Raw genomic sequence first — 22,282 nt, 5'->3', positions numbered from 1 at the left:
GCGACCATGAATAAGCTATTCATTTGCAGCACATACAGAATTCACATAGAAGTCTGAAACACTATCGCATTTTGGAAGACACTTAAGCGATTACAGTCTTGGAAACCCAAAAAGAATTTCACCTCAGACAAAACAAAACTCTGAAGTTGCCACAATGGTGACTGCTCTCAGGGAAGGAGGATCTGGGTCCAAATAAGCTGCCCTCATTTCCCAAGTGCCCTAATTTTCTAAATCCCTGCCAAAGTTTTACTTCACCTATAATCCCAAGCATAGAAGGCAAGATGACAGAAGTAGCCCTTGTCAGTCAGAATTAACCACTGACAAATGGGTAAGTTCTTCACTATTCAAAGCACTTACACATTCACAAAGGGGTTGGTTCACAGGGCCTATTACTAAACAGGTGACTCCTCGAACTAGATACCACATCAAGAAACCAAAATACTGAGTTTTCAGATAAGTAACTAGTCTTTTCATATTTGGCATACACATCAGTGGACGACAGAACCACTGCATGACACTGCCTAAAGTTAACCCCAGTTAACTTTAGCTTAAAAGAAGCAGAAATAAGGATTTTTTTTTTTTCCAAGTAAAAGACGGGGATTTTTAACTAATTAGACTGAAGAGCAGTAAGATCATATAAATCAACCCCAGGTTTGGAACAATAATGCCATGAGGGTCATATGTATAAACTGTCTTTATATTTTCTGAAACTAGTAATTTTAAAGCAAATTATTGTTTGGTTTTATCTCCCCTTTTTTGGGGTTACTGTTGATTTTTGGTAACAAACACCCAAAGTCACATTATACCTCTCATCTTACTTTAACAAGCTTCATCTGACTGCCATTTCCCAGTCTCTCTTCACAACTGAATTCTGAAAAGTTTCTATTATTCCCTCTAGTTTTGACATCAGCAATGTCAGACCAGTATCATACGAATGTCTTCTGAATCACAATCAGGATGCATCATGAAACAGGATTGTTTAACACTGCACTATTAGCCTTTCTACATATGTGCAGTCTGTGGTTGTGGGGCCCCCTCCACCTCTCTTCCACACTATTTGCCAAACCACTTGCCAGGCCACTTATACTTTGTGTAGTGGAGTGTTAATTCCAAATGCAACACATCACATTTAATCTTTGTAAACTTGTATTCCTTTATCGAGCTTCTCTAGATAGTTTCAAAATATAGATTTTCAATTCTGTCCATCTAATTTTATAAATCAGAATAGTGGAGTCTAGAAAGGCACTATGGCTTACTTTCCATTACAACTAAATGAGCTATTAGCACCCGCCTGAGAAGCTTCCTGCCTTCTCTACTAGGTCTCTGGTCTTGGGCCATCTTGATATAATGTAAAGGACAGCTAGGGTTAACCTGTAACAATACTCCGGATAAATTAAAAACCTAACTGAATTTTTTTAGTGTAAGTGAAAAACTGGATCAATGAAAAACTGGATCAAAATCCGGATATGAAGAATAGGAAACACTTGTATTCTTCCACTAAGCACCAAGTACTAGTACATAAAAGATACTAAGAAATCTAAATAAGCATGGATTGGAAAGATCTGCATTAAATAGAGTAGAGATGGTTACCCAAGAGACAAAGGGGAGTTGGATGCAGGAAACAGGTGGGAAGAACAAGACTGTACAACATGACTAATCTTTGTGCCACAGGCCCGTAAGGGGAAAAAACAATTGAAGCTTACCATGTGCTCATTCTCTACAGCATATGAGCCATATTTCATGTCTCCTCGGCCCCCAGGTGTGGCTGTCAAAGGGGTGCTTCTCACTTCCCGATGGAGTTTGGCAAGGTCCTTCCGGTAGGTTCGGAGTTTAGACATCATAGGGTTACGGAAAGACAGGGGTGCATAACGTAGTTCTTCTTCCATCTCTGCCAGCTAGGAAGGCAGAAAGTAGAGAACAGATGGGCTGGGTATTTTTCTCTCTCATCTGGGCATATGCCTAGTTTGGACTAACGAAACCACGGCAACTGCAAATAAGTATTCAACCCTGTGTTCCACGAAGGCAGGGATCACATGTGACATGTCGACCTCTTTTCTCTGAGTGCCTGGCATAGTGCCTAGCATGCAGAGAAGAGGCATTCAAAAAGTATGTGATGAATGAGTGAAAAAACTAACAAGGATCTTACTTCCTATTAAACATTTTTATATACATTATTTTATTTAATCCTCATTTAATCTTTCCCCTGCCCTCAATAAGGTAGGAGATACTACTTCTATTTCATATATAAGAATTGAAGAAATCTGCTCAAGATTCCACAAATCTCCAAATTCCCTTTTCAGTATACCAATTTGTTTGTTTGTTATGGTTCAAGTGCTATCATGAAGCACTCTGAAGTCTACTATACTACAAATGATAGGGGTCTGGCATTCTTTTTTCCTCTTCTTTCTGAAAATCAGTCATTTGTCTCCATGTGGATAACCAAGGGTCCAAATCAGATTTCCATTTTATTGGGTAAGTAAAATGTAACACCCACACATGTTCTCAAGAGGCTATAAATTATTTTCATCTGCTTGAGATGGACAGAGTTGGATTGGTTAATTTTGCTAATGTCTTTGCAGATGTCTTTTAAAACAAAAGGGAATGTGGCTACAACCACTTCTGAGGTACAGTTTTTTGGCGATTTAGTAAGTTTAACAAGAAGAATAACTGATTTTATTTTATTATTTTTATTTTTTTATTTGACAGACAGAGATCACAAGTAGGCAGAGAGGTAGGCAGAGAGAGAGAGAAAAAGAGAAGCAGGCTCCCTGCTGAACGGAGAGCCTGGCGTGGGGCTCAATCCCAGGACCCTGAGATCATGACCTGAGCCAAAGGCAGAGGCTTTAACCCACTGAGCCACCCAGGCGCCCCAAGAATAACTGATTTTAATGGCCAGCTTTTTATTTTTGAGAGAGAAAGAGAAGACGGGGGGAAATGTGGGAGAGGGGCTGTGGGAAAGAGAGAATCCCAAGCAGGCTCCATGCCCAGCATGAGACAACTGGGACTTGATGCCATGACTCTAAGATCAAGACTGAGCTGAAATCAAGAGTTGGACACCCAACTAAGCTGCCCAGGTGCCCCAATGGCCAGCTTTTTAAATGAAATTTTATTTTTTATTTTTTTTAAAGATTGTATTTATCTGAGAGAGAGAGGGGGAAGGTGCAGAGGGAGAAGATGACTCCCCGCTGAGCAGGGAGCCCTGCACAGGGCTCGATCCCAGGACCCTGATATCATGAGACAAAGGCTGATGCTTAACTGACTGAGCCACCCAGGGACCCACAATTTTTTTTTAAAGATTTATTTATTCATTCTAGAGTGTGTGCATGTGGGGGGAGCAGAGGGAGAGCATTTTAAAGCAGACTCCCTGCTGAGTGCAGAGACTGATACAGCCCAATCCCATGGCCCATAAGATCATGATCCCAGATGAAACCACGCTTAAAAGACTGAGCCACCCAGGTGCCCCTAAATGAAATTTTAAAAGACCACGCAGGTAAAGGTTTGAGAATGCCCTTACTAACTCATATCAGTAATGTATTATGTATCAAAGACTCATTTTAAGAGAGTATCCAAGCTTTATCCATTTGTGTTTGTCAAACTCCCTCATCACGTACCCAACCAATGGCCTCATTTAGTAAGAAATAATCAAAATCAAGATCAATAGACAGGAACAGTTAATCTGTGATCAGGTAATAAGCATTACTTCTAGAAAAGACTAACTCCAGATAGAAAAAGTAAGGCTTTGTTCCCTGTACTCACCGTTTCATTTGCTTCTTGTTGCTTTTCATCAAAATCTCTGATCAGCTTCTTCTTCTCTTCTAGAAAGGAGAGACAAGTTTTAAGTGCTAAGTCCTCTTTTCATATATTTAGAGGTCATTCCCTCTGCTTAGAATAAACTGCCCAACCCTCCCCTGATGGGACTAGTAGTACTTAATCATCTCTAAAAAGTACTTCTTCTTCTTCTTTTTTTTTTTTTTTTTTTTTTTTACAATTTTTTAGCACAAGTACATGTGAGCTGATGGGGGTAAGGAGGAGGAGGGGGAGAGGGAGAGAAAGAATCTTAAGCAGATTCCACATCTAGCACAAGGACGATGTGGCGTGGGGCTGTATCTCATGATCCTAAGATCATGACCAAAGCCAAAATCAAGAGTTGAATGCTTAACCTTAAGATTGAGCCACCTGGCCACCCGTAAAAAGCATTTAGAAAAGCACTGGAAATTGTTATCATGATGATGGGGGAAGGGAAAGGGTAGGTATTATGAATGGAATTTAGTACTCAGGGAACAAAAATATCCATGCTTGGGACACTCCTGCATGACAATTATCTGACCCCAAAGGTTAGTATTATCCTACTAAGAAACAGTACAGGTCTAAGTTAATCACTGTCGATTAATGGTCCCCTAGAAGGATCACGCACACTTTCATCAACAAGAATGTTTAGCAATACTGATTATTTGAAATCAGTATTGGGAAGCAGGCTTCCCACTGAGCAGGGAGCCCAATACGGGGCTTGATCCCAGGACCCTGGGATCATGACCTGAGCTGAAGGCAGACTCCCAACGACTGAGCCACCCAGGTGGACCCTTGTCCCCACTTTTACCTCCACTGTAAAACACTTCTTTATATAACCCTTATCAACTGCTTTTCTGCAAAACAAATTCAAAACTCACCTACTCTGCTTGCTGGGGAGAGTGCATGGCATGGTACATATTTCTTGGCCATACCCACTGATGGTAATACGTAAAATGATGCAAATACCACTGACTCACATAGTTGAGTCATTCCCCTTTCAATTCTGTTTCAATCCTTTATCTTGTCATTTGGTCTTTATACGCTTAATTGACTAGTATGTCTTTAATACCTAAAACTACTAATTTCTTCTTTAAACAAAAAGAGCAGGCTTCAGCTGCCAAGCAGTAACACCTAACTAAAACAACACTGTTCTGCCTTCACTGTATTTTTCTGATCACTTAGGTAGGTTTGAAAGATTTTCCACTGAATAGATATATATATTATTCCATCCAAAAACAGTGCAATACACATTCCTTTCAAGTGTACGTGGAATAGTCTCCAGGATAGATCACATATTAGCCACAAAACAAGTCTCAGTAAATTTAAAAAGACTGAAATTCTATCATGCATCTTTTCTGAACACAATGGTACAAAACTAGAAATCAATCATAGAAAAAATTGGAAAGAACACATATATGGAGGCTAAATAACATGCTACTGAACAATGAATGGGTCAACCAAGAAAACAAAGAGGACATCAAAAAAATACATTAAGACACAAGTATTGGCAAGGATGTGGAGAAAAAGGAACCCTGATGTGGTGTTGGTGGGAATGCAAACTGGTGCAGCCACTGTGGACAACAATATGGAGGTTCCTCAAAAAATTAAAAATAGAGCTACCCTATGACCCAGTAAATCAACTACTATTTGCCCAAAGAAAACAGAAACACTGACTCAAAAAGATATATGCACCCCTATGTTTACTGCAGCATTATTTACACTAGCCAAGAAACATGAATGCAGCCCAAGTGTCTATCCCAGATGAATGGGTAAGATATGTCACACACACACTCACACACACACACACACACACACACACACACACACAAACACATGGATATTACTCAGCCATAAAAATGAATAAAATCTTGCCATTTGCAACAACATAGATGGATCTAGGGGTGTAATGCTAATAAGTGAAATAAGTCAGCTGGAGGAAGACTTAACACCATATGACTTCACTCAGATGTGGAATTTAAGAAACAAAAACAAACAGGAAGAGGCGCCTGGGTGGCTCAGTGGGTTAAGCCTCTGCCTTCGGCTCAGGTCATGATCTCAAGGTCCTGGGATCGAGCCCTGTATTGGGCTCTCTGCTCAACAGGGAGCCTGCTTCCCTTCCTCTCCCTCTCTCTCTCTCTCTCTTCCCCGTTCCTCTCTCTCTGCCTGCCTCTCTGCCTACTAGTGATCTCTCTCTGTGTCAAATAAATAAATAAAATACTTAAAAACAAAAAAACAAACAGGAAAAAAAAAAAGAGAAAAAACCCAGATGCTTAAATACAAAGAACAAACTGGTCTTTTTCAGAGGTGAGGAAGGAGGGAGGAAGGGGAAAATAGGTGAAGGGTAAGGGTATTAAGAGGACACTTATCATGATAAGCACTGAATAATGTACAGAATTGCTGAATCACTATATTGTATACCTGAAACTAATATAACACTGTATGTTGACTATACTGGAATTTTTAAAAAAGTACATAGAGACCAACACAACGGTCCAAAATTGTTGGGATGCAGCAAAAACCGTTCTAAGGGGGAAGTTTAAAGCAATACAAGCCTACCTCAAGAAATAAGAACACTCTGAAAGAAATAACCTAACGTTACACCTAAAGGACCAAGGGAAAGAACAAAGTCCAAAGCCAGTAGAAGAAAGGATATAATAAAGATTAGCACAGAAATAAATGGAACAGAGATAAAAACAAACCAAACAAAACCTCAAAAACAATGGAGTGCCTTACACCTAAAGGAGCTAGAAAAAGAACAAGAAACAAAACCTAAAACCAGCAGAAGGAAGGAAATAATAAAGATTAGAGCATAAATAAATGACAGAAACAAAAACCAACAGAAGAGATCAATGAAACCAGGAGCTGGTTCTTTGGGGGGAAAAAAAAAATCAAAACTGATAAACCTCTACCCAGACTTAAGAAAAAAAAAGAAAGGACTCAAAATCATAAATGAGAGAGGAGAAATAACCAACACCAAGATATACAATTATAGGATTATGAAAAACTATATGCCAAAAAACTGGAAAGCCTAGAAGAAATGGATAAATTCCTAGAAACATATAGATCACTAAAATTGAAACAGGAAGAAATAAAAACTGAACAGACTGATTACCAGCAAATATATTGAATCAGTAATCAACACACTCCCAACAAACAAAAGTCCAGGACCTGAGAGCTCCACAGGCAAATTCTAACATGTACAGGGTAGTTAATGCCTATTCTCAAACTATTCCAAAAAAATAGAAAAGGAAGGAAAACTTCTAAATCCATTCTAATCCAGCATAACCCTGATATTAAAAGGTAAGACACAACAACAACAAAAACTACAGGCCAATTTCCCTGATGAACAGAGATGTAAAAATCCTCATCAAAATATTAGCAATCCGGGCGCCTGGGTGGCTCAGTGGGTTAAGCCTCTGCTTTCAGCTCAGGTCATGATCTCAGGGTCCTGGATCGAGTCCCACATTAGGCTCTCTGCTTGGCAGGGATCCTGCTTCCCCTTCTCCCTCTGCCGGTCTGTATGCTATTTGTGATCTCTCTCTGCCAAATAAATTAATAAAATCTTTAAAAAATATATATTAGCAATCCATATCCAACAATACCTTAAAAAAGCCATTCACCACAATCAAGTGGGCTTTATTCCAGGGATTCAAGAATGGCTCAGTATTTGCAAATGAATCAATGTGATGTATCACATCAATAACAGAATAAAAAACCATTACCATCACCTTAGTAGATGCAGGAAAAGCATCTGACAAAGTACAACATCTGTTCATGATAAACTCTCAACAAAGTTGGTTTAGAGAGAGCATACCTCACCATAATAAAGGCCATATATGAAAAACCCGCAACTAACATCATACTCAACGGAGAAAAAGTGAGAGCTTTTCCTTTAAGAAGGGGGAACAAGACAAAGATATACAAAGATATCTTGGGGCACCTGGGTGGCTCAGTGGGTTAAAGCCTCTGCCTTCGGCTCAGGTCATGATCCCAGGGTCCTGGGATCGAGCTCCATGTCTGGCTCTCTGCTTGCCAGAGAGCCTGCTTCCCTTTCTTTCTGTCTGCCTGCTTCTCTGCCTACTTCTGATCTCTGTCTGTCAAAAAAATAAATAAAATCTGGGGCACCTGGATGGCTCAGTGGGTTAAAGCCTCTGCCTTCGGTTCAGGTCATGATCCCAGGGTCCTGGGATCGAGCCCCACATCAGGCTCTCTGCTCAGCAGGGAGCCTGCTTCCTCCTCTCTCTCTCTGCCTGCCTCTCTGCCTACTTGTGATCTCTGTCAAATAAATAAATAAAATCTTAAAAATAAATAAATAAATAAATAAATGAAATCTTAAAAAAAAAAAAAAAAAAAAAAGATGTCCACCCTTAGCACTTTTATTCAACAAAGTACCAGAAGTGTTAGTTGCAGGAATCAGACAAAATGAAATAAAAGGCATACAAATGGTAGGGAAAAAGTAAAAAATTCCCTATTTGCAGATGACATGATTCTATATACAGAAAACTCTAAAGACTCCAGCAAAAAACTACCAGAATAAATGAATTCAGTGAAGTCATAAAAAACAAAATTAATGTACAAAAGTCTGCTGCATTTCTGTACACTAATAATGAAGTAGCAGAAAGAGAAATTAAGAAAACAATCCCATTTACAATCATACCAAAAATAATAAAATACCTCGTAAACTTAACCAACAATGTGAAGGATCTGTATTCTGACAACTATAAAACACTGATAAAAGAAACTGAACCTGACAAACAGAAAGATATCCCATGCTCGTGGACTGGAAGAACAAATATTGTTAAAATGTCCACACTACTTAAAGCAATTGACAGATTTAATGCAATCCCTATCAAAATACCAACAGCTTTTTTTTTTTTCCCCAAATATTTAATTTATTTATTTCAGAGAGAGAATGAGAGCATGAGAGGGGAGAAGGTCAGAGGGAGAAGCAGACTCCCCATGGAGCTGGGAGCCCAATGCAGGACTTGATCCCGGGACTAAGGGATCATGACCCAAGCCAAAGGCAGTCACTTAACCAACTGAGCCACCCAGGCACCCTACCGACAGCATTTTTCATAAAAACTAAAACAAATAATACTAAAATCTACATAGTATCACAAAAGACCCTGAATAGCCAAAGTAATCTTAAGAAAGAACAACAAAGCTGGAGGTACCATAATCTCAGATTTCAACATACACTATAAAGCTGTAGTGATCAAACAGTGTGGTACTGGCAAAGAAATGGACATATAGATCAGTGGAACAGAAGAGAGAGCCCAGAAGTAAATCCATGCTCACATGACCAATTAATTTACAATAAAGGAGCAAGAATATATTAACAGGAAAATGTCTCTTCAACAAATGGTGCTGGGAAAACTAGACAGCTATATGCAAAAGAATGAAAATGGACCCCTTTCTTACACTATACACATATATAATGGATAAAGACCTAAATGAGACCTGAAACCATGAAACTCCTAGAAGAAAACATAGCAATAATTTCTTTTTTTTTTTTTTAACGATTTTATTTCTTTATTTGACAGAGAGAAATCACAAGTAGACAGAGAGGCAGGCAGAGAGAGAAGGGGAAGCAGGCTCCCCACCAAGCAGAAAGCCCGATATGGGACTTGATCCCAGGACGCTGAGACCATGACCCGAGCCAAATGCAGAGGTTTAACCCACTGAGCCACCCAGGTGCCCCAGCAATAATTTCTTTTACAACAGCCACAGAAACATTTTTTCTAGATATGTTTCCTCAGGCAAGGGAAACAAAAGCAAAATGAAATTTTGGGGACTACACCAAAAGAAAAAGCTTTTACACAGCAAAGTAAACCATCAACAAAACAAAAAGGCAATCTACTGAATTTGCAAATGATATATCCAATAGGGGTTAATATCCAAACTACATAAAGAACTTAGAAAACTCAACACCAAAAAACCCCCCTAATAATCCAATTAAAAAATGGGCAAAGGATTTGAATAAACATTTTTCTAAAGAAGACCTACAGATGGCCAACAGACATATGAAAAAATACTCAACATCACTAATCATTAGGGAAATGCACATCAAAACCACAATGAGATATCTTACACCTGTCAGAATGGCTAAAAAAAAAAAACCACAAGGGAAGCCTGGGTGGCTCAGTCGGTTAAGCGGCTGCCTTTGGGCTCAGGTCACGATCCCAGGACCCTGGGATTGAGCCCCACATTAGGCTCCTTGCTCAACAGGGAGCCTGCTTCTCCCCTGCCTGCCATTCTCCGTGATCGTGCTTGCTCTCTGTCTCTGTCTGTCAAATAAATAATAAAATCTTTAAAAAGAAATAAAATAAAATAAAACAAAATGAAAAACACAAGAAACAATAAGTGTTGGCAAGGATGTGAAGAAATAGGAACCCTCATGCACTGTTCGTGGGAATGCAAACTGATGCAGCCCCTGTGGAAAACAGTACGGAGTTTTCTCAAAAATTAAAAATAGAATCACCATATGATCCAGTAATTCCACTACTGGGTTAACTACCCCAAGAAAACAAAAATACTAATTTGAAAAGACATATGCACCCCTATGTTTAATATTATTTACAATAACCAAGATATGGAAGCAACCCAAGTGTCCACCTATAGATAAATGGATTAAGATGTGGGGTGTGTGTGTATGTGTATATGAATATGCAAAATGGAATATGATTCACCCATAAAAAAGGAAAAGAATGAGATCTTACCATTTGCGACAACATGAGTAGATCTAGAGGGCATAATGTTAAGTGAAGAAAGTCAAAATGAAAGACAAATACTATATGGTTTTTTTTTTTAAGATTTTATTTGAAAGAGAGAGCACGAGTGTGTGCATGCATGAGCAGGAGGAAGGGGCAGAGGGAAAAGGAGAAGTAGACTCCCTGTTGAGCAGGGAGCCCAACTCGGGGTTCAGTCCCAGTACCAGGCAATCATGACCTGAGCCAAAGGCAGACGCCTAACCGACTGAGCTACCCAGGCCCCCTGACAAATACCATATGATTTCACTCATATTTTGGAATTCAAGAAACAAATGAACAAAATAAAAAAGAGACAAAGAATAAACCAGATTCTTAAACACAGAGAACAAACTGATGGTTACTAAAGTGGAAGCAGATGGGGGATGGGTGAAATAGATAAAGGGAATTAAGTACACTTCTCTTGATGAGCACTGAATAATGTATAGAATTACTGAATCATTATATTGTATACCTGAAACTAATACAACACTATGTTAATTATACATCAAAAAAAGCCAAAAGAAAAATAAATTTTAAAAAACTGGGGTGGTGGGGTGCCTGGGTGGCTCAGTGGGTTGGGGCCTCTGCCTTCAGCTCAGGTCATGATCCCAGGGTCCTGGGATTGAGCCCTGCATTGGGCTCTCTGCTCGGCGGGGAGCCTACTTCCCTTCCTCTCTCTCTGCCTGCCTCTCTGCCTACTTGTGATCTCTGTCAAATAAATAATAAAAATCTTTAAAAAAACAAAACAAAACAAAACAAAAACACTGTTTTTTTTGTTAAGCATCTGCCTTTGGCACAGGTCATGATCCCAGGGTCCTGGGATCTGGCTCCCTAAGCCTGTTTCTCCCTCTTCCTCTGCAGTTCCCCCTGCTAGTGCTCCTGCGCTCTTTCATGCTCTCTGTCAAATAAAATTGAAATCTTTCTAAAAAAAATTTAATTAAATAGCAATATTTGGAGAATTGAAATTTACATAAACACTCAAATACTTCAAACTAAAAAAAAGATTTTCCATTTAAAGCAGTAATGTGAAATTTCCTTTTAAAATAACTATATATTAAGTAAATTTATTTTAGAACTTGATATAAAGAAAACAATTAAGTGACAGTAAAAAATGGTACTTGGACATGGCAAAAATGATGAAGGGAGTACTGGCATGGTATCACCTGGTAAACATTTGTGTAAGAGAGAACTGCTGGTGTGAAAATGGAGTTAGATTTTGGACCTTTCCTTGGGGTTGACTCGACATGTAAGCCTGGATAATAATTCTTCGTCTCCTTGGGACCTGACCTCCTTCATTAAGTATAAAACAGGAGGCAGGTCATCCCTTCATATTAACAAGCAAAGATTAGCCCTACTTATGAGCAGTTTCATTTCTAAAAATGTGTGCATCCGAATGAATATTCTCCCTGAAAATCTACATACAAGCAACCTACTTACTACCAAAAAGTTATCACTGCTTACATTGTTTTTTTGAGTTCATCTTTTGGAATTATCTTTACAATCTGGGGATATAGCCTTTTTTTTATTTTGGTAAAATTTATATAACATAAAATTTACCATTTTGACCATTTTTAAGTATACAGCCAAGTGGCAATAAGTACATTCACACTGTTATGCAACCATCAACACTACCCCATCTCCAGAACCTTTTCACCACCCAAACTGAAACTCCATGCCCAATGAACACTAATTCTCCACTTCCTATTCCCCCAAACTCTGGTAACCACCATTTTACTCTCTATATCTATGAATCTGATGAGTCTAGGTATCATAAAATCATAAAATATTTGTCCTTTTGTGTCTGGCTTATTTTACTTAGCATAGCGCCCTCAAGGTTCATCCATGCTGCATCATGTGTATGCAGACATGTTCTTTCAAAGCTATGTTATTTTTTATTCATTGTGACTCCTAAATACAAGCCAGCACTTCAACTGAAAAAAGAGCAATTTTATTCAATGCCAAAGAAAACAGCTGAGTTGGGCTTATGGAGGGATGGCATGTGGGTATTCAACATGCTGTCCTCAGATTTTCTTGGCTAATTTTCTTTACCCTAGTTGTCATCGTAAGTATTTGAACACAATCCCATATAAGATATAATATCACTGTAATGCTTTATATGGATTTACATTCTGTTAATCACAACAGCATCTATCATGTCAATTGTCAGCTGCTTTTTAAGTGATCATGAACCACTCTGGACATGGACATTCTATATTCACAAGGAGATCAAACTCCTCTATAAGAGAGAAATTTACTTTTTCTTTTATAAATCCCATAGCTTCCAGGACTGTTAACCTGGCAGAAGGTTCCTTAGATGTTACTACTGCCTGCAAGAGCAAATGACAATGCACCCTTTCCTATGCCTCCTCCACTGTTATGCGACATACCCTTAATACACATAAGACATTCCAAGTGAACTATTTCTCACTTTATACCGCTCACAAAACCGAGGGTTTGTTGTTGTTTTAAATAGGAGAAAGTTCAGCCATGGCAAATGGTCTGCATCTTGACCATCCATGATGTAACTGATGTAAGCACAAAAGCAGCTGTCACTATCCCGGAGTAGTGTTTTCAGACACCAGCAGTGAAATAAAATCTGCAATCAAGAATGGCTACTTCAATGGAGAGGTATCCTATTACTCCGTAAAACGCTGTCGCTGAGTGTCACTACGCCTCTGAATAGGCACCATCTCCACATTCAACCACTCACTTCTGATCCAAGAAATACTCTACATGTAAGTGCATTCCCTTCCTAGCTTTGATTTTTCTACAACTGTTAGTCATAAAGTTTCCTTCTTTATTCTTCCTTTGCTAAAGACAGGAAAATCTGCATTTTTAAGAGGCTAACTCCAGAATGATTCAAAGAATGTGGTTACATAATTAAGAATAGGGAGCAAAGAACAGCTCACAGAATCTCGATCCTTTCACCTTGATTATTTCCTTTCTCCTTGATTCTGTTCCTCGGTCTTTTTGGTGGGGTACTCCACTCTCTACCTAATTTCAGAAGGCATACCTTCTCTTAGGAGTGTTCTACAGCCTGTATATTTTTAAAAGAAATATGCTCCCTGTGAAAACAATTTTAAGAATTTTACCACATTATGAGATCCTTTATGGAATCCTAAGGTTAAAAAAAAAAAGCCTCTGAAATTCCGCCTTCTGATGATGAAGCCAGGGAGGAAGATATTTAAAGGTTCAAAAGAGGCTGAACTCTACCCAACTGAGAGGTTATCAGTAGGTGCTTCTTTATACGTTAAGTCTCAGAATTGTGAAACCCACAAATGTTAGAGTGGAAATGGATCTCTGAGATCATCTAATCTAACCTTCTCATTTTATAGCTGAGGAAACTAGAGCCTGGAGAAACTGCCTTTCTTAAGGTCATAGGAAGAGCAAATGTGTAGTGATACTCGTTCTGGAATGCAAGTCTCCTGACTCCCAATCCAAGGCTTCTGTATATTATATATAGCACTGAGGGACATTTTTGTGCTCCCAGGGAACAGCCTTCAGAAAACTTGTTCAGACCTTTTTTTGCGGAGTTAGAGTTAACACCACAGTTAACTACAAAATTGCAAGACTGCATGCTGAGAGGAATGGGCACCAAAAAAAAAAAAAGAGTGAGCCATTTCAAACACTATCTCCCATCCCACATGCCTTCCCAGAGTAGTCACATGGCCATGACTCACTCTAAGACTCACTAACTGGTAAACTGGGTGGATGGGGGCATCATGAAAGGGTCAGCTCCGAAACAGCTAGAGAAAGCCTACCTTAATGTTTAACTAAGGTGGCAGCCTCTCTTCCTCATTTACTATCCCAAGAATGACTAACCTTGACCCATTAGAGCTGTGGTGAAAACTTCAGTTTCACCAGGATCAAGTGGTTAATTTGCTTTTGGCGCCCCACTGTGGCATTTCTAGGACCTACATCCTCTATTTGTACACAATAGTTTACCTGATCTCATACTACATATAAAAGATAAAAGCACAGGCATACCCTGGAGATACTAATTAATTATCTTATCTAGATCTTCTGGATAACTTGCTGTGGCTTTTACATCAGCACTTGGGGCTTCACCCTGCACTTTGATGTTATGGAGACTGCTTTTTTCTTTAAACCTCATGAACCAACCCCTTCTAGTTTCAGACTTTTCTTCTGCAGCTTCTTTACCTGTCTCAGCCTTCACAGAACTGAAGAGTTAGGGCCTTGCTCTGGATTAGGTTGTGGCTAGTCTGATCTTTTATTCAGACCACTAAAACTTTCTCCATATCAGCAATAAAGCTGTTTTGCTTGCTTATCATTCATGTGTTCAATGGAGAAGCACTTTTAATTTCCTTCAAAGCCTTTCCCTTTGCGTTGACAACTTGGCTAATTCTTTGAAAAGGCTGAAGTTTTTGGCCTATTTCAGCTTACAATATGCCTTCCTCACTAAGCTTGATCATTTTGAGCTTTAGATTTAAAGTGAGAGATGTGTAACTCTTCATTTGAACACTAAGAGGTCAAGGTAGGGTTATTAATTGGCCTAATATAAGTCTGAAGTGTTGTGAGAATGTGAGACAGACAAAGGGACCAAATGCTGTTGGAATATTGGTACTAATAAATTTGCTCAACACAGGGTTGCTACAAATCTTCAATTTGTAAAAAAAAATGCAGTATTTGAGAGACACAATGAAGTGAAGTACAATAAAGTGAAGGGCAACAAAATAAGAGATGCCTGTATTAGAGCCCTCTAAGCCCTTATCTTTAGCTGCAGGAAAGAAATTTAACAGTACTGACCTTGTAGGGTTGTCTGAAAGGTTTAAAAGATAACACACATAATAAGCACTTAGTAAATGCTAGGCATATTAAGAGTTTCATAAACAGTAACCACCATTATTTTTAAAAGTAAATCCTTAGATGGGACGGAACACTAAGAGCAAAAACAAAATTCACCAAAGAATATGAAGTATTAGAAAAATTAATTCAGGGGCGGCTGGGTGGCTAAGTGGGTTAAAGCCTCTGCCTTTGGCTTGGGTCATGATCCCAGGGTCCTGGGATCTCTGCTCAGTGGGGAGCCTACTTCCTCCTCTCTCTCTGCCTGCTTCTCTGCCTACTGTGATCTCCGTCTGTCAAATAAATAAACAAAATCTTAAAAAAAAAAAAAAAAGAAAAATTAATTCAATGAGTAATTGGTGTTCACCAACCAGTTGCATATGATTATCCATGGTGATTATTTTTGTTGTTTCCCAAAATAATGGGGTCCTGTGGACACATACTACAATTTGAGTGAATCAAAATGGCAAGCTTTCAATAATTTTACAACACTCATTAATATATTTGGAGCTGCTTTCAGGCACTAGGAAATCAAAACTAGAACATGATGAGGGGCATTTATTGTATTATCTGGATAATAATTTGTAGCATTCTGAGGTATTTGGAGAGAACTTCAGATGCTACAAAACTAAAACTAGAAATTATGGCTGTGTTTAATATAATATTAAATGGCTTAATAATCACATATATTAACAGACTGTCATTGCCATACAAACTTCCTAAAAAGTAACATATTTTGTCTATTATTCAATCCTTTGTTTAAATAGGTGTGGATACCTAGTTTATAAGTAATGACGGGGCTCCTCAGTGGCACAGTCGGCAGGGCAACTGACTCTTGGTTTCAGCTCAGGTCATGATCTTCAGGGTTGTGGGACTGAGCCCTGCCTTGGGCTTTGCGCTCAGCTTGGAGTCTGCCTAAAATACTCTCTGCTCCTCCCCTAGCATGCGTGTTTTCTCTCTAAAGTAAGTAAATAAATCTAAAAAAATTTTTAAAAGTGATAAAAATGTGGAAAACGTGGCAGAATAAAAATAAAATTACACTCAGTTTCAACACCCAATCATATATTATTAATAGTCTCTCCCCAGCAATTCACAGTACTTATACAACCATTCAACAAATATTTATGGAGCACCTCGTATGTATGAGGCACTCTTCTAGGTGGTTAGGATACACAATAAACAAAACTGACAAAAGACAGAGCTTGTGATAAGAAAGGGAACACATACAAACTTTTATGAAGTCAGCATATGGCAATACCAAAAGAAAACAAGGATACGACAAAAACTATCCCTGATGAACACAGGTGCAAAATTCCTCAACAAAATTATCGAACCGAATTCAATGAAACATTAAAGAATCATACATCATGATCAAGTGAGATTTACTCAAGGGACACAAGGACGGTTCAGTATCCACAAATCAACATGATATACCACATTAACAAAATGAAGGGTAAAAATCGTATGATTAGCTCAAAAGATGCAAAAAAAGCATTTGACAAAATTCAACATCCATTTATTATACAAAATCTCAACAAACTGGATACAAAAGGAACATACTTCAACAAAATAAAGGCCATACGTGACAAGCCCACAGCTAACATTATACTCACTGGTGAGTATAAAGCTCAAAGCTTTTCCTCTATGATCAAGAACAAGACAAGGATGCCCACTCTCACCATTTTTATTCGACATAGTATTGAAGTCCTAGCCAGAGCAAACAGCAAGAAAAAATGAAAGGTATCCAAATTGGAAAGGAAGAAGTAAATTCCGTCACTATTAGCAGATGACATATTATACACAGAAAACCCTAAAGACTCCACCAAAAAAAGCAGTCAGACTTAATAAACAAATTCAGTAAAGCTGCAGGATACAAAATCAATATATAAAAACTGACTGCATTTCTATACACTAAGAATAAGCTATCAGAAGGAGAAATTAAGAAAACAGTGCATTTACAATTGCAACAAAAAGAGTAAAACACTAGGGAGCCTGGGCGGCTCAGTCAGTTAGGCATCTTGCCTTGGGTTCAGGTAATAATCCTGGAGTCCCGGGATCGAGCCCTGCATCAGACTCCCTGCTTAGTGGGGAGTCTGCCTCTCCCTCTACCCCCACTCTTGTTCGCTCTCTCTCTCTCTAATAAATAAATAAAATCTTAAAAAAAAACCACTAAATTTAACCAAGGAAGTTAAAGACATGTATATTGAAAACTATAAGACACTGAGGAAAGAAACGGGAGAGACGAATCAGTGGAAAGATAGTCCATGCCAATGGACTGGAAAAATTAATCCTGCTAAAGGTCCATACTACCCAAAGCAATCTACAGACTTTGCAATCCCTATCAAAATTCCAAAAGCAGGGGCGCCTGGGTGGCTCAGTGGGTTAAAGCCTCTGCCTTCGGCTCAGGTCATGATCCCAGTGTCCTGGGATTGAGCCCCACGTCGGGCTCTCTGCTCCGCGGGGAGCCTGCTTCCTCCTCTCTCTGCCTGCCTCTCTCTGCCTACTTGTGATCTCTGTCTGTCAAATGAATAAATAAAATCTTTAAAAATAAATAAATAAATAAATAATTCCAAAAGCATTTCTCACAGAAATAGCATAATCAATCCAAAAATTTGTACGGAACCACAAAAGACCCCAACTAGAACAAAGCTGGAAGTATCATGCTTCCGGATGTTACAAAGCTATAGTCATCAGAACAGTATGGTACTGTAATAAAACAGATGAAAAAAAAAAATCAATGGAATAGAATACAGAGACCAGAAATAAACATTGACACACAGCCAATTAACTTACAATAAAGGAGTCAAGAATATACAATGGGAAACTATACGGGGAAAACCCAGTCTTTCCCACTCCTGTGTCTTTCTCTCTGTATAGAGAAAAACCCTGTGTGTATGCTTCTTAAGTTTCTCCTTTACTACTCATATAGAACACTTCACTTCTGGTCACCAAATATATGGAGGTTTTTCTCCACACCAAACAATTCTCTACAACACCAAGTGGGTGTCCACAGTTCAACTCAATTCGGACACTATCTGCATGGAGACAGCATCAGATTCCACAGGTTAAGGACTCAGTCTCACGAGATTACCCCCATCCCAAACACACACTTTAAATGTCAGTGACAAGTAGTAGTCCCCAGGTTAACCCACAGCTTCTGTCCAATTTGGGTACAAATTGGCGGTTCTTATGACGCTCTCTTCAGGTTCTATTAATTTGTTAGATATGCTCACCCGCTTCAGGGAGATGGCCACTTACACTTACCAACTTATTAAGGGTTATGATAAAGAATACAGAGGAACAACCAGATAAAGAGATACACAGGGTGAGGTCTGGGAGGGTCCTAAGTGCAGGAGCTTCTGTTCCTGTGGAGCTGGGGTGCATCACCCTCCAGGTCTGGATATGTTCACCCACCTGGAAGCTCCCTGAACCCTATATACTATTGGGATTTTATGGAGGCTTCCTCACATAGGCATGGTCAATTAGTAACTCCAATTTCAGCACCTCTTTCCTCTCTGGAGGACAAGGGGTAGAGCTGAAATCCAAGCTTCTAATCACTGATTGGTCTTTCTGACAACCAGTCCCCACCCAAGAGGCCACCCAGAGTCATCTCCTTAGAACAAAAGATGCTCCTGGTGTTCTTATCACTTAGGAAATGACAAGGATTTCAGGGGTTCTACGCAGGAACCAGGGACAGAGACCAATATATCTATATATATATTTGTGTTACCTCACAGGAAAAGACAATCTCTTCAATACACAGTTTGGGGAAAACTTTACAGAAAAATACAAAAGAATGGAAATGGACTACTATCTTATACCATACACAAAATTGACTCAAAATGGCCAAAGATTCGAATGTAAGACCTAAAGCCATAAAACAACTAAAAGAAAACATAAGAGTTCCTCAACATGTCTTGGTGATGATTTTTTTGGATTTGACAACCAAAAGGTAACAAAAGCAAAAATAAACAAGTGGGACTACATCAAACTAAAAAGCTTCTGCACAGCAGAGGAAACTACCAACAAAATAAAAAGGCAATTTACCAAATGGGAGAAAAGATTTGCAAATCATGTATCTGATAATGGATTAATATCCAAAATATATAAATAACTCATACAACTCAAGGGCAAAAAAAAAAAAACAAAAACCTAAACAATCTGACTAAAAAAATTGGGTGGAAGATCTGTATAGAATTTTTTCAAAGAAGTCATAGAGATAGCCAACAGTACCAGAAAAGGTACTCAACATCACAATCATCAGGGAAATGCAAATCAAATTAGAATGAGATACTACCTCACACCTATCAGAGGATGGCAATTAACAAAAGATAAGAAATAACAAGTGTTAACAAAGATGTGAAGAAAACAGAGAGCTTGGTTTTTGCTGTTGCTTTCAAACTTGACGTGAATCAGAAATCCTTTGGATGGATGTTAAAACAGACTGTTAAGGGGCACCTGGGTGGCTCAGTTGTTAAGCGTCTGCCTTTGGCTCAGGTCATGCTCCCAGGGTCCTGGGATGGAGCTCCGCATTAGGCTCCCCGCTCATCAGAAACCCTACTTCTCCCTCTCCTACTCCCCCTGCTTGTATTCCCTCTCTCCACTGTCTTCTCCCTCTCTGTCAAATGAATGAATAAAATCTTAAAAAAAAAAAACCCAAACAAAAACAAACTGTTCAAAACAGTTAATAATTCAGTAAAGCTTGGGTGGGACCCAATAATTTCCATTTCTAAAGAGGTCCCAAATGATGGTGATGCTAGTGGTTCAGGGATAACACTTCGAAAAACACTGTTCTAGTGAAAGGAAGACAAATACTACACTATAAACTTCAGAAATACACAAAGCGTCTAGTATGTTAGAAGGTAAGTGCTCTAGGAAAAAAAAGAAAGTAGTACAACATAATAGCTGCATACAGAGCTGGTATTCTTAAGTTTTATCTAAATAAAATATCCAAATTCCCAAGAACAGTAACAATGGCTAATGGCTCTTGTCAGGCAGTATTTTAAGGGCTTTATATATATTAAATAACTTAATCCTCACAAAACCCTTATTAAAAAAAAATACCATGATTTATCCCCATTTTGAAGAGAGAAAGTAGTTAGGTTGAAGTAAGCTGTCCAAGGTCACACAGCTACTAAGAGATGGATCCAGGATGTGAACCCAGGCAGTCTGTTTCTAGAATCCTTGCTATTAAATATTGTAGTATACTGCCTCTCAATTCACATAGTATCTTCTTCCTAAATGTTATTTTTAATGTCAAGAGAACTACTTTGAAGGCTTTGAAGGGCTAGACTGGATATACATTATGCTCTCTATTCTAGAAGCACCCTGATGCTTTCATCTACAACCCAAATAAGCATGTTTCTTTTATTTTTTTTTAAGATTTTATTTATTTATTTGACAGAGAGAGAGATCACAAGCAGGCAGAGAGGCAGGCAGAGAGAGAGGGGGGAAGCAGGCTCCCTGCTGAGCAGAGAGCCCGATGCAGAGCTAAATCCCAGGACCTGAGATCATGACCTGAGCCAAAGGCAGAGGCTTTAACCCACTGAGCCACCCAGGTGCCTCCTCTTTTATATTTCTCATTTAAGTTTATCATTCAGTCCAATGACCAAGTGAGAAAATGCAGACACCTTGAATCTTTCCCTCTCACTCCCCATGTCCAAACAGTCTGGTTAATTTCTGCCTCAGAAACTGGATTTAGGACACTCTAGATTCCTATGTTACTCAGAGAATTGCCACAAAGGCTCCTAACATGGTCCACTCTATCCATTGTCTTATGCTTCTCCCTCATTCTCTATTCAGCCACCAGCATTCTCCTTCTAAAATAAAATCTGACCATATTAGTTAGCTGCTTAAAATTCTTTACTGATTCTTCATATCACGCCCAAATGTCTTTTTTTTCCATATAGGTAATTTGTTTATCCAGACCAGTGATCACAATTATATACAGAAAGATACTCGGGTAATTATTTGCTTTTGACTTACAGTAAATATTCAGTGAATATCTGATGAATGAAAGTTAAACAAATATTTGCTTTAAGTTTTCTCTTCTGCACTTAAATTTCATAGGAGCAAAGACTGTGTCTTTGACTACTGTATTTCTGCACCTAGCTCAGAGAAGGCTGCATAATATGTGCTCAATAAATATTTGACAAATAAAATGTTTTGCTGAGTACTTTATTTTTTTTAAGATTTTTATTTATTATTCATTTGAGAGATCACAAGTAGGCAGAGAGGCAGGCAGAGAGAGAGGAAGGGAAGCAGGCTTCTGGCTGAGCAAAGAGCCCGATGCAGGGCTCAATCCCAGGACCCTGGGATCATGACCTGACCTGCAGGCAAAGGCTTTAACCCACTGAGCCACCCGGGGGGGCCTCTCCTGAGTACTTCTTATATATGTCAAGTACTTTGTGAGAAGCCCAAATGTCTTTTTTTTTCTTTTTAAGACTTTTATTTATTTGACAGGGAGAGAGACACAGAGAGAGGGAATACAAGCAGGGGGGAGCAGGAGGAGAAACAGACTTCCCACCGAGCAGAGAGCCCCATGTGGGCCTCAGTGCCAGGACCCTGGGATCATGACCTGAGCCGAAGGCAGCTGCTTAACAACTGAGCCACCCAGGTGCCCGAAGCCCAAATGTCTTAATGAGATATACAGGTCCCTTCACAATCTGGCTGTGTCTTACTCTGCTCATCTACGATTATTCTCCCACACATACCCTAAGCTCTGTCTGGCTGTGAGTATTCAACTTTCTATTCTGTTGTTGCTTCTTCCCATTTCCCTCTGTCTGGCAAACTCCCATTCAACCCCTTATACTCAGTTCTCCTTTCTGCTAAGCTTCCCTCTCCCAACACTCAAGTAAGCCTTTTCTTTATGGTCTCAAAACCATCTTAGGACCAATCACAAACTCTGGTGTACATCTGGTCCCATTTAAGGCAAGAACTCT

The 22,282-nt window shown here is 39.1% G+C and overlaps 1 protein-coding gene across 1 annotated transcript in view; it reads right to left on the bottom strand.

The window, feature by feature from the left end:
- VTI1B (vesicle transport through interaction with t-SNAREs 1B) overlaps positions 1-22,282 on the bottom strand; it is a 29,410-nt gene that overhangs the window by 4,561 nt on the left and 2,567 nt on the right. Inside the window, exons 2-3 of the mRNA XM_032875129.1 lie at positions 3,757-3,815; positions 1,704-1,895 (exon numbers count right to left, since the gene is read on the bottom strand). Of these exons, the coding sequence (XP_032731020.1) occupies positions 1,704-1,895; positions 3,757-3,815 (251 nt within the window). The remainder of the gene's footprint in view (positions 1-1,703; positions 1,896-3,756; positions 3,816-22,282) is intronic.

The sequence above is a fragment of the Lontra canadensis genome, unplaced genomic scaffold (assembly GCF_010015895.1).
Source record: "Lontra canadensis isolate GAN:19392208 unplaced genomic scaffold, GSC_riverotter_1.0 scaffold55, whole genome shotgun sequence".
Classification (NCBI taxonomy): Eukaryota; Metazoa; Chordata; class Mammalia; order Carnivora; family Mustelidae; genus Lontra; species Lontra canadensis.
The sequence above is the reverse complement of the archived record's forward strand: the minus strand, read 5'-3'. Positions and strand labels throughout refer to the sequence as shown.